Raw genomic sequence first — 16,425 nt, forward strand, 5'->3', positions numbered from 1 at the left:
AAACTCAACCTGTGACATTTTTATACAAATCCACTTACTCTTTGATACAGATTAAAAATAGTCCTGACAGTGACACGTTCTGTTTGTGAAAAATCAAAATTGCAATAGGTATCATTGGATGTTATCAAGACATCTCACACCAAAAGTGTTCAGTCTACTTTGCCTTCAGATCATAACAGAAAAACTCACCAAAGGGAACAACAATTTGTGAATAGAAATAATCGTAGGAAAATACAGGGCACTGTATTGAGCACTTTTTTTGTACTTCAGTGTTGTAGAGTTTATATTGATAATGAAGTGATCTATTCATGAAGATAATTTTATATGTGAAGTGATTTACAGATGAAGTCCATATTATATGTGAAATGATTTAATACATGAAGTATATGTCTTGTGACCGTGAAATGAAGAAATCTATGTCAACGTTTATATTTTAACAATCATGTCATGAATAAACATGATCCATTCTCTATTGGTCCTGTGGGATACGATGATTTACACTTAATGACACCAAATGCTACAGAGTCATTGCTACTGCCAGTTTATAAGAAGAGATTTAATGACGTTTGTTGATAAAAAGTCACTTTTTTTTCTCTCCAACGGATAGACTTGTTAGGACAGAACGAGGCACACAGAGTCCAGCAGCATTTACACAAAGTAAGATTCAAGTATTCGACTGGATGTGTTACTCATGTACAGATGCTCTTGTAATACAAACGTAACGCTCTGGCACTAACTAAGCGTTTATTTTATACTCCCTCACACCGCCCACGTTTTTTTGTGCGTCTCTCTACTCATTTCTTCAGTTTCTTCTGCGCTGCTTTCTTCTTCACCAGTTGTAACCTTTTCATGGCATTTAGCTGGGACTCTTGGGATGTTGGCGCTTTGTCCCCTGGTGCAGCCTTTGACCCATTCCCATTGTTCCCGTTGCCTCCGTTATTGCCTCCGTTCCCTCCTCCACTCGCCTGAGAGCTGCTCGGAGAGCCGCCCCCCGATGAGGAAGACCCTTTCCCTTGGCTTTCACCGCTTGATGAGCGGTTCAGTGGCTGCTTGCCCAGAGTCAGGGGTGGGGGTGCTTTCAGAGGGGGCTGGCTAGAGCCGTTTCCGTTGCCACTCCCTGGTATCTTTGCACTCCCAAGTCCCGACTTGGCTCCTGCTAGCCCCGACAGCCCAACGGGTTTCTGGCCAGAGGGAGGTGTCAAGGTTTTGTGACTCCCACTTTGGCCCGAGGAACCCAGTTTGGAGCTGGCAGGAAGAGATGGGTTCGTTTTGGCGCCAAAAGCAGCCCAGCCTGTGAGACCGCTGCCTGAGGAGGAGGAGCTGCTGCTGGTGGGATTGGCTGATGTCGCGGACGCCTGAAATGATCATTCAGAGAGTTACAAGAGTTATCACACTGCGACACAAACTGAAATACAGTGATAATACATTTTTAAAAAAGGTTTCAAAGAAGAAACCAATATCTCTGGAGTCAGAAACCGAAAAATTAATTTCAGTGTCCACTGAAGCAGTTCAGTTGATAAAGTCTATGGTTTAGATGGATAAGGTGAGGTTTTCTTATTAACTCAAGTGCATTTATGAATACAACTTCAGATACAAATCATAATCTGCTCAACATTCACTAAATTTCCAGATTTAATTGATGTAATAATTTAGCTTTGGCATACACATCTCTTCTTCATATACAGTGGTCCCTCGTTTATTGCGGGGGATACGTTCTAAAAATAACCCACAATAAACGAAATCCGCGAAGTAAGTTTTACAATTATTATACATGTTTTAAGGCCGTAAAACCCCTAACCACACACTTTTATACACCTTTTTACACGCATTCTGTACAGTACTCCCTTAGCCAATTTAGGACGGAGAACACAATGCACGTTCATACTGTACAGTACGCTGTAAAAAAAAGCATGCAAAATTACACTAAAAAAAATCTGCGAAACAGCGAGTCCCCGAAAAGTGAACCGCGTTATAGCGAGGGACGACTGTACTGCCAAAAATGATGTTTCACCATAAAAAAAGAAGATGTTCTCCCTTTTAAATCCAAAAAGTGTCCGCATCATGGGTAAACCCACACATTATTTCGTGGACCGCTACCTTGAGTTTGGCAGTACAGTCATCACCATCTCATATATCAATCTTGATTCATATTATGCTCAGCACCGCCTCGTTTTACAGTTCAATCCTGAGTGAGGCCGGTTTGTTGCACTGAAAGCACTCACTGAGAATGAGTCACAAGCACCTTAATCATTCTCCTTCCTTAATCACTCTGCTTTATCATTCATTTTACTTTTATCTAACATAATTCAAATGAACATGGTGCTGCCTGTAAGAAGATTTGAAACTAGTGACTGAGGCCATAAAATCATAAAGGCAACTGTAGGAAACTACAGAGGACATAAATCAATTGAAAAGTACGGTCATTTCCCCATAAGCAAATAGTGCTGCCCCCTGCTGACTTTAAGTGAAGTTAGCCGGACACACAGTATGTAAATACACTGTTAAACAAAAAAGAAGCAGGACTTATATTTGTGTATTAATCTACAGAATATAGTCCCTGAGAAATGCACTATTTAGGCAAACAAATAAAAAGGCAGGGAAGCTGGAAAGTATTCATACTAATGCATTGCTGGTTTTGGTCTTTCCACGGGATTTGTTTACAATAACAAAATAATAGAGTCGAATAAGTTACACTGAGTCGAAGAGCAAATACTTTTCTCCAGACGTGTCAATCAGCAGAGTTACCTGTAAGCTCGACAACTCACACACACTGCTGCTCTGACTTGAATTAACATAATCGAATCACTGACTACAAGGTAACGTGTTTGCCGTCAAAAACAGAACTTTAGGGTGAACTCCAAGAAGTGAAAGTACGCTGAAAGTTTTAAAAAACACATTCCCTCTGGAGAAATGCACTGCAACAATATCCAAGCAGCAGAGGTTGGTGGTCTGATTACAAAATAAAACATGCTGCTCATTTGCCTCGCAGGGATTTGTTTCACACGCTGACAGCTCTTGATCTCCTCTCATTTGCTACCAGTAATAACTTAGGGACACGGAATCTGAATTTTGTGCGACTTGGTTACGTTTCAGCTATTCTGGAACCCGATACGAGTAATAACACGTACCTTCACTTCTGCTCTTTTGAAGGCTTGGAAGGTGCTGGCTGTGTCAGGCTTGGCTTTAAGCTCTGCCTTTTTAACCAGTGTGTCCTTTACGACAGGCGCTGATGATGCAGATACAGGGGATGGTTTCTGTGGAGGTTTCTGGGCCTGGTGGACAGACAAATGTGGTTATTTTTTTATCCAGAAACAATAACAATACAGAATTACTTATCATGATGATGCACTAAAAAAATATATACAGTGATATCATTTATTTTCCTCACCATACGTTTCATTTGCCTGGTGCAGCGGGCACAATACCACACAAGCCGAGGATCGTTTACTTCTTTGTCTGTCACTTGGGGCTTGTGACAGTCCTGGTGGTACAGATTATGGCACTCCTGACACTCAACCAGCTGGTTTCCCATGGACACTGTCATTTGTCTTAGGGAATAAAAAAAAAAAAACACAGTTAACGCGTGAACATGAAGTGCGTGCTGGATTGGTATCCAGGTTTGATAATGACATACCTGCAGACGACACAAGCCAGGCCCATCTCCATGGCGAAATCATCAGCATTGGTCTCATCGTAGTCGTTTAGGTTTGGCAGGAGGTCTTTGCTCGTCTGAACGGTAATGGGAGATGAACGGTTCTCCTGTTTCTCCAAACGGGGCTTTTTCGGAGGGTCCACATCACTCAAGTCGACTCTGACCTGAAGAGATGTTTGAACAAAGCACGTTGACATCAGTGCCGTAAGAAAACAACATTGGAAAACCGAAGCCACCTTATTCATCATCCCTACATGGGGAGTTGTGCAGGTTTTTTCTTGCACATCATGGAAAACTCCTGAACACTAATTTCCTTATTATGTAATCCACTGTAACCCGAGTGTGCTTTGTCGTTCTGGTCTGAGAATGCAGCACTACAATAAAATGTGGTAGGTTGACTTCACATTCATGCTGTGCTACTTTACAATGGAACATGTTCACAGGCTGTTAAACAGGACTGGAACATAGTCGAGGTAGCGTCAAAGACATATTTTCATGTGGTTTTGAATTTTCTATTTTCTGCTTTAATATCCGTCTGTAACTATATTCAAAAGAATTAAAAAGATCCAAAATTGACCTGTACCTTCTCAGCAGATCTCTTCTCTGCCTCTTTCTTGCTCTTTTCAGAACTGGATTTGCTACTGCCGCTGCTGCTGCTGGAGGATGAGGAACTTGAGGAGGACTTAGAGTCCTGTTTGCTTAAGCTCAGTTTTGACACAGATCCCTTGGACACCTCGATATCCTGAGGACACACAATGACAATACAGAAGAAATGACATAGCAAATAAAAATTGACAATAAGGAGGTACAGCATGAATAAGCAGAAATACGTGATGAAGTCCTTACCTTTTGTAACGAACGGTAAGATGAGTCGCTTCCTCTTGAAAGGGACTCGTCTAGTAAAGCTTTGAGTTTCTCAGCTGAGTCTTTACTCTTGGAGTGCAGGTAACTCAACCCCTTCAGGAAGATGGGATCCAGCTCCAGACTGACAGGTCCAGCCATGGCTTAAACTGTGAATCACGACATAAAATCAGCTTTTAGTTACAACTTTATCAAACACCACTGCTACAGTCGAGTGAAAAAAACTAAACAAAAAGCTGTAGCTGCCGTCGCAGTATTAAGTTGGACTGACATTAGATTTGGCAGACAGCTTCAGGATTAAATACCAACAGAGCACAGAGAAACACTTCATTGATTCCAAGAACAAAATGTCTTTTCAAGAATCTATCACCGTCATGGTGGGGCTGGAACTTATCCCAGCTGACTTTGGGTGAGAGGCAAGTCGCCAGCTCATCAGAGGGCACGTAGAGACAAACCCACCCTTCACATTCAGTCCTCTGGGCAATTTAAAGTCACCAATTAACCTATTAAGAGCATGTCTTTGGACTGTGGGTGGAAGCCAGATGAAGACACAGGATCAACATGCAAACTCCACAAGGAAAGGTCCCAGCCGAGGTTTGAACCTTCTTGTTGCACACTGTACCAACGTGCCTCCTTTCATTTCATATCCAGCTATATTAGATTTGACTGTTCACATTAAATTTAAAACAAATCTTCTCTTCAAATTAAATATTTAGGGACTGTTTTTCTTTCAGTGCAGCCTACTCCCACACAGTTTTACGTAATAACTGTTTTATATTTGTGACATTTGCGACATTAACATAATCATTACTTGTATCAGACAAAGGACTCTGTACTTGTCCTGTTAGATCTTAGTGCCTCATTTGACACCATTGACCATCAAATTGGCATCAAAGGAACCCGCCCTAAGCTGGTTTAAGTCGTATTTCTTAGATTGATCTCAGTTTGTTCACGTCAATGATGAATCCTCCATGGATACCAAAGTTTGTCACGGAGTCCCACAAGGTTCTGTACTAGGACCACTTCTAGCTTCCTTTAGGGAACAGTATTAGGAATCACTCTATCAATTTTCATTGTTATGCTGACGACACTCAATTATATTTATCGATCAAGCCTGATGAAACCAATCAGTTAACTAAACTCCAAGCATGCCTTACAGATATAAAAAGTCCACTACACATATTACTACTGTCATTACTGCTACCATATCTCCATTACAGTTTATAGTTAGTTGATGATTTGCTGCCGCTGTGCACCTGTGTGTCTCTCTCTCTCTCTATCACAGGTGTACTTTGTGACTTTGGGACTATACAAACACAATCTGATTTGCTTTCATATCCAGCTATATCAGATTTGGCTCTTTGCATTAAATTTAAAATAAATCAAATTAAATATTTAGGGACGGACTTAAATATTCATTGGTAAAAGCCTCTTCTGTTTTTCCTTCAGTGCAGCCTACTCCCACACAGTTTTACATAATAACTGCTTTTAAAAAAATATATATTTGTGACATTTGCATTTATGAGCATTATAAGAATCAGAAATACTTTATTAATCCCCACAGGGAAATTGGGTTTGTTACAGCAGCTCCTAAGCGAGATAGTAAGTGACAGCAAGAAAACAAAACTTTCTATTTTAACACTATACACACATGTATAAATAACAGTTAAATTAAAAGAAAACAGTAACAGTGAACTATGCAATGTGTAAATCCAAAACCTCATAAAGAATTTAGTCTTTGAGAGACTCTAGTTATTATTTAAATGACAGTCAGAGGAGACAGATCGAGGCTTTATTTAAATCCATTTACAGCTTTACTGTATCATCACATTAACATGCCATTAAATTATTATTATCACACCAAGGGAATGCGGCATTATTTACCTCAGGTCAGGATTTAACACACACCTCTTGGGTTTAGTCCTGTCTGTCTGTCCGTGTTTAATAAAGAGAAATAAACCTGTCTGTCTGTCTGTCTGTCTGTCTGTCTGTGTTTAATAAAGAGAAATAAACCTGTCTGTCTGTGTTTAATAAAGGGAAATAAACCTGTCTGTCTGTCTGTGTCTGTCTGTCTGTCTGTCTGTCCGGACCACAAACACAGAGCACTGAGGCACTGACACTAGCTAAAGTTTCCCTTCCCCTCCTTCCGCTCAGATTTCACGTATAAAACTAAACTCACGGGTTATAATGTTCATAATGTTCAGCTGGTTCACGTTACCTCGCTCTCTGCCCGTGGCACAAACAATAAAAAGTCGTTTCTTCAGTCTGAGTTTCTTTGTTTTCTTTGAGGAGCATCCAACGTCTCGACCAGCGGCAACAGCTCCCAACGGCTGACAACGGGCGCAACTGTTAAATGTGTCCGGCGCGGAACCTAGGAACCTTCTTCTCCTTCTTCTTTGATGTTTGTTGGCAGTCTGTATCCTTCATGTTGCATTCACTGCCATCTGCTGGACTTTACTTCTTTACTAATTCCTTTTTTAAAATTCTTTTAATTAAAACAATATATCTAATGTTGGATTTTCCAACATTGTTTCCATTATCATGATTATTTCCTTCCTCATTAAACTTTTTCCTTCTGCTTTTGATCATTTTACTTTCATTTCCACCTCTTCTTTCTTTGCTGCCTCCTTTGCAGTTTGATCTGTTTTTTCATTCCCCTTTATCCCTAAATGAGCTGGTACCCACATGAACGCCACCTCCCTCCCCTGCTGTGATAATCAGATTCAGATTTTATTTGTATAGCCCAAAGTCACAAAGTACATTTGCCTCGGAGGGCTTCACAATCTGTACAGGGAGTGACACCCTCTGTCCTTAGACCCTCGGTTCGAGTGAGGAAAAACTTAACAGGGAAATAAGGTGGAAGAAAAATCAGGAAGAGCCACAGAGGAGGGATCCCTCTCCCAGGACGGACAGACGTGCAATGGATGTCACGTGTACAGAACAAATCAACACAAACATATTGTACAATTACAATGAATGATAAAATGATTACAGTAGCAGTACTGTTCTCAACAGTATTTCATATAATATTTCCTGGTGTGTTTTTGCTGCTCTGTTTTTAATGCTCAAGAGTGATGAGATTAAATCAGATTATCTTCCTATCCACCCTGTCCTCCACCCTTTGTATTGCCAATAATATTGCACATAGCTCCACCACATATATACTTAAATGACCTGATGTTCTTTTTAATACTTTGTTATTATGACTGTGAACCAGCACTGCTGCACCTGTTGCTCCTGTTTTTGGTTCTTTTGATCCGTCTGTATATAAGTAAACATATACCCCATACTTTTCATCTATTACTGTACCAGGTCACCTAGAAACCTGGTGTGGAAACCATTTTAATATTTAGAAATACTGCATTTACATTGCATGTTTAACACTTAATCCTTCTGTTTTAATTTATTATTATTATTATTTGGATTATGTTATTATTATTATTACTATTATTATTATTTTTATTATTATTATTTATTCATTATTATTATTATTATTATTATTATTATATATTAGTACTGACTGAATGAATGTGTTGACAGCTGATGGCGCTGTGGAGCTTGGCTTTGCTTTAGCAGCACACAAGGAAAGAAGAGGACCTGGAGGAAGTGCGCACCGACCACATCAGCGTGGTTTCATTCAAATCGCGCATTACTTCACATTAACTGAAGCTGCTGTGAGTATCTCAGTGTCATTTCATTCACCGGGTCCGGATTGGTGTTTTAGCACAACATGTTGTTGTTGCCATGCTTAAAAAGACACTTAAAAAGCGAAAGTATTGCGGGGGGACCAACCTAGGGTTGTAATATGGGGTACTGCAACAAGAAGAAGAAGAGCTGATACTGTGTGTGTGTGTGTGTGTGTGTGTGTGTGTGTGTGTGTGTGTTGCATGGTCTAGTGCTGCAGGTTTCATACATGCATGACTACATCATGACAAATTGTATCATGGTTACTTTACATTACAATATTCTTTTTATATATCATGCCACTTTTATCTTTACATTACAATATTCTTTTTATATATCATGCCACTTTTATCCTCATATTTTTCTGTTTTAAAGGTTGATTGTTTTTTGTGTTTGTTGTGTAGGTTATAGATATTTCTGTCTGTTTATTGTGTTTGGTTTTTTTTTGCCTTTTCTACTTTGTTCTAATTCTGTAGTGTATGCTACACTTTCCTCTGCTGCTGTAACAAGTAAATATCCCTGTGGTGGGATGAATAAAGTATATCTAATCTAATCTAATCTAAATCAGATCAGACCTATACAGCACCCTGACCAAAGAGTTTACAATAATGTGACAAGTAATAAGCAGCAGTAGCTCAGTCTGCAGGGACTTGGCTTTGGCCGGTTCAAGTCCAGTATGGACTAAAAGTGGACTGGTAGCTGGAGGGGGTGCCAGTTCACCTCCTGCACACTGCCGAGGTGCCCCTGAGCAAGACACCGAACCCCCAACAACTGCTCGCAGGGCGCCACTCTGGGTGACGTCTCTCTCCACATTTGCATGTGTATGAGCCCTTTGTGCCTCTTTCTCTTCTTCTTCTAATTCTTAATGGATATATTGATTTTCTTTTTATGTGAAGCACACTCTTGTATTAAAGACACTGTAGCTGACGATGTGCACACTTGTGCTGAGCCTTGTTTCTAGTCATAAAACTTCTTATTTTCTAGTTATGTTGTTAAATTATTTACAATAACCATGTTGCTGAGTACTGTCACCCGAGCGTTTTATCCAATCTCAGTACTTCATTCGTGGTTCTGATAATGTTTCATGTGTCATAGCTGGAAACAACCTGGAAACCTCAGTGTTAACAGAGACAGATAGTAACCAGCATCATCATACAGGTTATATAGAGGCGATACGGAGGTTGGCTACTAGGCATCTTCTACAAACTTTTTCACACAAACTCTGAAATAATAAGCTTCGATATAACAGGCGACATGCTGCCAACAGAATTGTTATGTGAGCGTTGTTTGAGTAAGACGATGTATCTGTGCTCACCTCAAACCTGCATCTCATCCGTCCACTCTCTGTCTGTCTCTTTTTACCTCTGCTGTCTCTTTTTATCGGCAGGTGTGTGCATAAACCTTCTCCTGTTGTTTCTTTTTGTGGTACAACACTTCCCTTTAGAACAGTGAGTGCTACCTCCAGCTGGCTGAGTTTAATTTAGAACACAGAAAAGTAGCGGGAACATAATTTTAGCAGTTTTTGAAAATTGGGGAAATGTGCATGTAAACACATTTCGGAAGCTAATCACTCCTTGCATCTGTTTTTTCTCCACAGTACTCTTTACGATGACGCACACAGAGGTAAAGCAACACCCGTCCCTCTATCTTGAAGTCTGTTGCCAAAATGAGAAGCCACGTCTTCCGCTGCACACCTCCATCGCCTTGTTTCTCCTGTCGTACTGTGATTGCAAGTCTTTCAGAGTTTTTCTGGTTTTCACCAACCCTGCCACCTCCCAGTCATTGAAGAGTCAGATACCAGAGTCTCTGGATGTGTCTGACATTCAGTTGAAGGATCTGCCCCATTTGGTTAGAGGCTGCCGTCTCCCCGCTGTTCTGGATGAGACTGGGATGCTCTGCAGGGCCGGGCTGGCGGTGGTCCTTAGACACATCATCAACAAGACCTTAGAGGCAGACCCCTCGAGGAATGATGTGTTGGCTCTGCTGGGATTCAAGAAGACCTGTCTAAAGGCCTGCGCTGAGGTTAGTGGCAAGCAAAGACACAAATGTCCAAAGTATAAGAAAGGAAAAGAAACTTCTTCTTCTTGGTGATAGTGGAAACTTCTTTAAGAGACAGAAACCTTGAGCAGAACCAAGCTCATGGTGGGCAGCCATCTGCCATGACCGGTTGAGTTTATAGAGGGGGAGAAGGGAGGATAGATTTAGAGAAAGAGGCCAAGAGACAATGTTGGTGGCGGCTTTTTTGAGGATCAAGACTGAGCATTTTAGGAAAAGATTACCAGAGCAACCTACTACTCATCTTTAATAGAGGAAAACAAGAATAACCCTGGGTTTCTTTTCAGCTCTGTAGCCAGGCTGACAGAGACCCTTTAGGTCTCGGTAGCATTGACTTCATGAGCTTGTTTAATGATAAAATTATAAACAGTAGAGAAAAAAAAATCATCACTTCTTGCCAAACACCAATCTGCCTTCTTACACAGGAAGCTTAGAAACAGCTGTCAAACCTGATATATATTTAAACTGTTTTTGTCACATCGACCTTCACCAAATAACTTTAATGATTTCTTCATCCATGCCGTCAACCTGTCTTTTGGAGACCATCCCAACGAGGCTGCTCAAGGACGTTTTACCTTTTCTTAACACTTCTTTATTGAATATGACTAATCTGTCATTATTATCAGGATATGTACCACAGTCGTTTAAAGTAGCTGTAATTAAACCTCTTCTTTAAAAGCCCACTCTGAGGTTCACAGAGGTTTTAGTCAATTACAGATCCCTTTTTCTCTAAGATACTTGAGAAAGTTATGTCACTTTATCCAAAAGACAGTTTATTCACATATTTTCAGTCAGCATGTGAAGTGCATCATACCACAGAGACAGCACAGTTACAAATGACCTTCTTGTCTTGTTAGATTTGAGTGCTACATTTGAGACCATTGAACCATCAGATTCTTTTACACAGACTTGAACATCTAACTGGCATTAAATTAACCACGCTAAGCTGGTTTAAGTCTTATTTTTCAGATCAATCTCAAGTTTGTTCATGTTAATGATGAATCTTCCATGCACACCAAAGTTAGTCATGGAGCTCCACAAGGTTCTGTGCTCGGACCACTTTTATTCGGCTTATATATGCTTTCCTTTGGGGAACATTTTTAGAAACCACTCTATTAACTTTCACTGTTGTGCCAATGATACTGTTTTTCTAATGTTTCTTTCTAAACATATTATCCTTGATCAGAATATGTCTTAACGTTCACATAAAACTAATTTCAAGGACTGTCTTTTTACACCTACGTAACATTGCAGAAATCAGCCTATATGGTTTGGATGAAGAAATCGTCCATACCATATAGGTGAAGTAAGTTAGTCGGTGAAGGCCTCCTGTGTCTGAAGATAAATTGGTGCCTGTTGAGGGCAGGGGGTTGTCTCTAGTAGTTATAATTTTATCATTAAAGAAGCTCATGAAGTCATTACTACTGAGACCTAAAGGGACACATGGCTCAAAGGTGCTGTGTCTCTCTGTCAGCCTGGCTACAGTGAAAAGAAACCTGAGGCTGTTCTTATTTTCCTCTATCAGTGATGAGTAATAGGCTACTCCGGTATTATGTGGAGCCTTGCTGTATTGTTGAACACTATTTTGCCAGACCAAATGAGATTCTTCCAGTTTGGTGGAACACCATCTGCTTTCAAATTTCCACACCTTTCGCATTCATTCAATGCGTCTGGGTTTTTTTTCCATCGCTAACATATTCTTCATCACACAGCCAGTAAGACAAAATGAATCAATATTATAATCTGATTGTAATTTAGAAGACAGATAACCACATTTGATCCTCTTATTTTGTGCTTTTATTACGGAGGTCAATTTAAGTTTTTAATAGTTTTTTATGATTTTTCTTTTAAGTAATTTAGATTTTCAGGGCAGAGACACGGACTCTATAGAGATTTTGGTTTAATGGAAGCACATAAGCGTGTAGGACTGCAGCTCTGCCCCCTGGTCTCGGTTGTCATGGTTTAGGTCAACTAATAAACTCTGTTTTCTCGACATAATCAGATCAGGTTTTCCCCAGAAAGTCCTCCAATTAACTATTTCTCTTTTCCTGAAATATGGTGTGAAGTTAAATAATTCGTCACCAGAAACGTCCTGAGAGATTGTTTGGAAAATACAGACCCTTCAACGAAAGCCATTGCTTGTTGTTCAGTTGATTGTGGTTTAAAGTTGTCAGTGGTTCTACCGTTTCAGTTCGTTACAGCATGTTACTTAGGGTCAGCAGCATTACACTGGGACAGACATCAATATAACATAACGCAATAATAAATAGTTAACCAGTGTCTTTCAAGACAGTGCTGTGTTCTCTAAAATCTTTCTTTTCCTGCCTCTCAGGTGAGTAAGTGGACCAGACTTTGTGAAATTGGCATCCCCTCTGCCGTTGAAGAGCACCTCAAAAATTCTGCAAATCAATATCAGCAGCAGCTGCCTCTCTCCATCCTCACCCTGGAGCGAAGGCTAGCGGAGCCTGTCAAAGTCCACAATGACGATAAAATACGGAGACAGAAACTCCAAGAGCAGAGACGGAATGAAAAGAAGTCCTCCCCTGCAGGCCAAGGGAACCCAGACTCTGAGTCCGAACCCGGGCAGTCAGCTCAGGTCTCTGAGGGACTCGAGCTTAGGACTGCTCTGGCCAAACTGTCTGTGGATTCAGTTCCAACTTCGACCACCAGAGAGAACTCTGAGATCAGGAAAGTGAAGACTACAGATCTGCCTCCGCTGGAGCATGTGTTTGCTGAAGGACTGTACTTCACTCTGACTGATGTGGTGCTGCTGCCATGCATCTATCAGTACTTGGTAAGGGCCTTGGAGTTTATGATTTATGTTTGAGGAAATTGACCCTGCTCTTATGGATGCCTTAAGTTATTGCCTAATTTGGATCCATGAATGCACGTCAAATGCTCATTTCATTTTAGTATCAGTGGCTATATTTCCTGTATAAGCTTAGACTTTAACTATGAACTCTATAAAATTTACACCCATTAAGCAAAACACCCACTAATATGCCATGCGCAATCAAGTCTTCGTCTGTCAGCATAAACAGTTGCGGACATGACTTTAGTCTGATATCACCTCATGAAGATGGTGCCATTCATGATACAGAACCAACCCCCACCCTCCACACATATATACTGTTTTTTTTTTTTTATGTCTTTATTATGATGACCCGTCAAATTATGCATGACTCATGGCTTTGACACTCTGGTCAGGGTGAGCAGACAGTACACCCGGCTCCTTTCAGACCCATCCAGGCAGAAACTTGAGTTAAGAAGAGTCGCTGCATCAGACTTGGCACAGGTTTTTGCTCTCAAAGGTGGTCTTAGAGGCACCTGGCAAAGAGTGATAACAGTGTACGAGAGGGTTTCTATTCAAATGCAGCAGGTTGAAATGCATTTCAATGACTTTGTCATGGGAACGTTTTTCTCTCTGCAACAGATCAAGAACTGGTGGGTTGTTGTGTTGACCTGAAACTTTTTTTTTCTTTTTTTTTTTGCAAGACTTCAAAAGCTCCCAAACATTTTCTGAATATTCATGACCTATAATGATTGCATATTTTATAAGAACGCTTGCTAGCAACAATTAAAGAGACCAGACAGTGGCCACGGCTGTTTAGTTCAATAGTATATTGTTATTGATCAGGAAGGCTGCACTGTCAGGCAATGAAGTGGGTCCCAACCTCCATTTCACCCTTCAGCCGTCCCCAACTATTCCCTGACTGTGGGAATGGACTGAAGTTCTCACAATGAGGCTTTTAGTAGTCAGCTGTGCTCCAGTGGTTTCCAGTTTCACACTCAGCCTAGCGTGTCTCCTCTTAACGGCCATCACTGTCCACACGACACATGCAGCTACGGCGGATCCTTTCCACTCCACCCACTAGCCGTACTTCAGAGTGCCCCTCTTCTCCCTCTACGTCTGCGTACCCCTCTTTGTCTCATTCTTCTGTCTTTCACACACAGTCACACACGGCGACACAGCTCCTCTGATCATGTCTCTGTTTGTGTCTTTACCCTCCCCATCTGCCAACGCTGTTTTGATGTTTTTCCCTGCCGGCCCTCCCCGCCCCTCGTGTCTGTCCATCCACCAGTCTGATGAGTGAATCCTAGTGGAACCTGACATCTCGCTCCACTGGAGATGACATGCCAGATGAGCCACTTAATCAATATCTCCTTGTTTTTTCTCTTTCTTATTCTTATTTTTTGTTGTTGTCTTTCGATAGTGTTCCCTCCAGGCCCACGCTGCGAAAGCTCTACATCAACTCCCTCACCTGCTGCGCTGGTACAGCCGTGTTCAAGAGGTACCCGGGGTCCTTAAGGCAGCAGAGGCCTGCGGGATGTCTCTTTCCGTCCCCCAAGTTCCCACGTCTAGCCTCCAAGTATCGTCAGCAGAAGATGAGCCAACTAGCCTATTGGAGGAGGAAGAAGGCCAGGAGATGACCACGGAGCCTCCCTTTGTCGGTGGCCCGAGACCCACAATGACTAAACTTAAAGTAAATTATTAAATCTCCTTACTTATTTCTCATCACGCCTAAGTGGTGTCCAAACATACCTGCTTTAAGACACATACACAGGCTGTAGGTATAAGGAGCTGTCTCCTAGTGTCCCTTCACAGCACAGCACAGGGGGTTGTGAGTCTCCAACTGGTTGTTAACTATTATCCCTGTAATTTCATGCACCAATTTTCTGCTGACAACCCCGTCAAGAGTGTAGCTCTAAGTTAATATTTTGGCTTCTGGGAGACTTTCTTAATCGTTGGATTTTTTTGTCTTTCTGCCAATGTGTCTGTTTAAAGGTTTTCAGGCTTGTCTGTGTACACGATTTCCCTCTCACAGAGGTAGGTTGTATGACAGTATATTTATCAGTCAAGACAAACTATCCGACCTATAACTGGCCTTTCTGAAAAGAAAGAAAAAAACTGAATTTGTGTACAAGAATAGTATTCTACCACCCTCAGTGCATCATAAAATGCACAATTCAGTATTCTCAGTGGATCCTGTTGCCGCTTGCAATAGTGCAGACAATGCACATTCAACTCATCTTCATTTCAGGTGCAATAAAAACAACAAATGCAGTCCAAAACAAAGCAAGATTTTATAGCCGGACTAAGTAGTTCGAAGTAATGACTGAAAATCTTAGTGTAAAGAGACAAGATGGCACACAATAGTCGCGTAATGTGTCCACGCTCTTAAAATGCAGTTCCCTCAGGAAGCCCTGGCAAGACACGCACATTTATAGCTTCCCTAGCTCCATAACACAGCAAATATTGCCGCTGCAAAATATTTTGGACTGGCTTTTCCAGCAGGAGATAAGCAGGCCCAGCTGTTTAAAAGGGAGGCTGTCTGCTCAGCCCTGACTAACCACTCTTTACTCAGCCTTCAGACTGTTTTCTTGGCCTTGTTGCTCTGCTCTCTCAGCAAAGATATTTCTGTGATTTCCTGCTGGCTAAGTGTCTATAACAATGTGATTTTTAAGGACAGGCAAGAGAGGAAAGGGGAGTAAGTGCTCGGGGAGTTTGGATGAGCTGGGTGGTCAGGTTGGGGATGTGCCTTTTAAACATGTTGCCGGAGGAAATTCAGCTAGGCATAGATGTGCTCAAATGACAGTTTTCATGGCAGGTTGAAATCAGACATTAAAACTGAGAGGAATGTTCACACACACACACACAATGGCCACCATTCTCTCTTTGCGTAGAGGGATTACAAGGATGGCTGCGTGTCGCCACCATCATGTCTGCACTGCAGCTGTTATGTTGTCAATGTGTGTGTATGTGTGTGTGTGCGCATATGTCCTCATATATGACTCTGTGTGTGTGTGTCCCAGTGCAAGTACATAAAGACAGAGAGATCTGCCGCCTGACACTGTGACACGCGATCCTTCCCTGCTGCTAACCAGAAGCACCGGGCTCATCTCACTACACAATCCACAATATAAATGGCTCATAAACTCTCCCTCTTTCGCACTTCAGTTCACACACACCGATGCATGCCAGTCAAACTGCCTGTGCAGTGAGCTGTAGAGGCGCGACCCCGTGATCCAAATGTAAATAAGAGGCTAAAGCCCGGCTGCAATCACTCACATATTAATTGACAGGTCATTATGTGCGGATGCTAACGCGAGACAACAATTCAATGTGTGAAAGCAGTCAAACATGGGAGTGATCCAGGAAAGGAGAATTACAG

At 41.5% G+C, this 16,425-nt stretch overlaps 2 protein-coding genes across 2 annotated transcripts in view; one reads left to right on the plus strand and one right to left on the minus strand.

The window, feature by feature from the left end:
- Positions 1–4: 4 nt before the first annotated feature.
- ints12 (integrator complex subunit 12) lies at positions 5–6,875 on the minus strand. The gene is made up of 7 exons (XM_019255295.2): positions 6,732–6,875; positions 4,499–4,662; positions 4,236–4,394; positions 3,635–3,816; positions 3,389–3,548; positions 3,129–3,272; positions 5–1,355 (listed from the first exon to the last, which is right to left on the minus strand). Exons 2-7 carry the CDS (start codon positions 4,652–4,654, stop codon positions 795–797), a joined length of 1,362 nt encoding a protein of 453 aa, XP_019110840.1. The 5' UTR covers positions 4,655–4,662; positions 6,732–6,875; the 3' UTR covers positions 5–794.
- A 1,182-nt stretch (positions 6,876–8,057) lies between these two features.
- gstcd (glutathione S-transferase, C-terminal domain containing) overlaps positions 8,058–16,425 on the plus strand; it is a 52,865-nt gene continuing 44,497 nt past the window's right edge. Inside the window, exons 1-4 of the mRNA XM_019255366.2 lie at positions 8,058–8,187; positions 9,795–10,219; positions 12,585–13,046; positions 14,467–14,736. Coding sequence (XP_019110911.2) covers positions 9,806–10,219; positions 12,585–13,046; positions 14,467–14,736 — 1,146 coding nt within the window. The 5' untranslated portion in view covers positions 8,058–8,187; positions 9,795–9,805. The remainder of the gene's footprint in view (positions 8,188–9,794; positions 10,220–12,584; positions 13,047–14,466; positions 14,737–16,425) is intronic.

This window comes from Larimichthys crocea, chromosome X (genome assembly GCF_000972845.2).
Source record: "Larimichthys crocea isolate SSNF chromosome X, L_crocea_2.0, whole genome shotgun sequence".
NCBI classification, from domain to species: domain Eukaryota; kingdom Metazoa; phylum Chordata; class Actinopteri; family Sciaenidae; genus Larimichthys; species Larimichthys crocea.

Coding starts and splice junctions, on each gene's coding strand:
- ints12 (XM_019255295.2), bottom strand. CDS start 4,654: ATGGCTGGACCTGTCAGTCTGGAGCTGGATCCCATCTTCCTGAAGGGG. Junction 3,817..4,235: donor AGAAGAGATCTGCTGAGAAG/GTACAGGTCAAT, acceptor ACATCTCTTCAG/GTCAGAGTCGACTTGAGTGA. Junction 3,273..3,388: donor CCAGGCAAATGAAACGTATG/GTGAGGAAAATA, acceptor TCTGTCCACCAG/GCCCAGAAACCTCCACAGAA.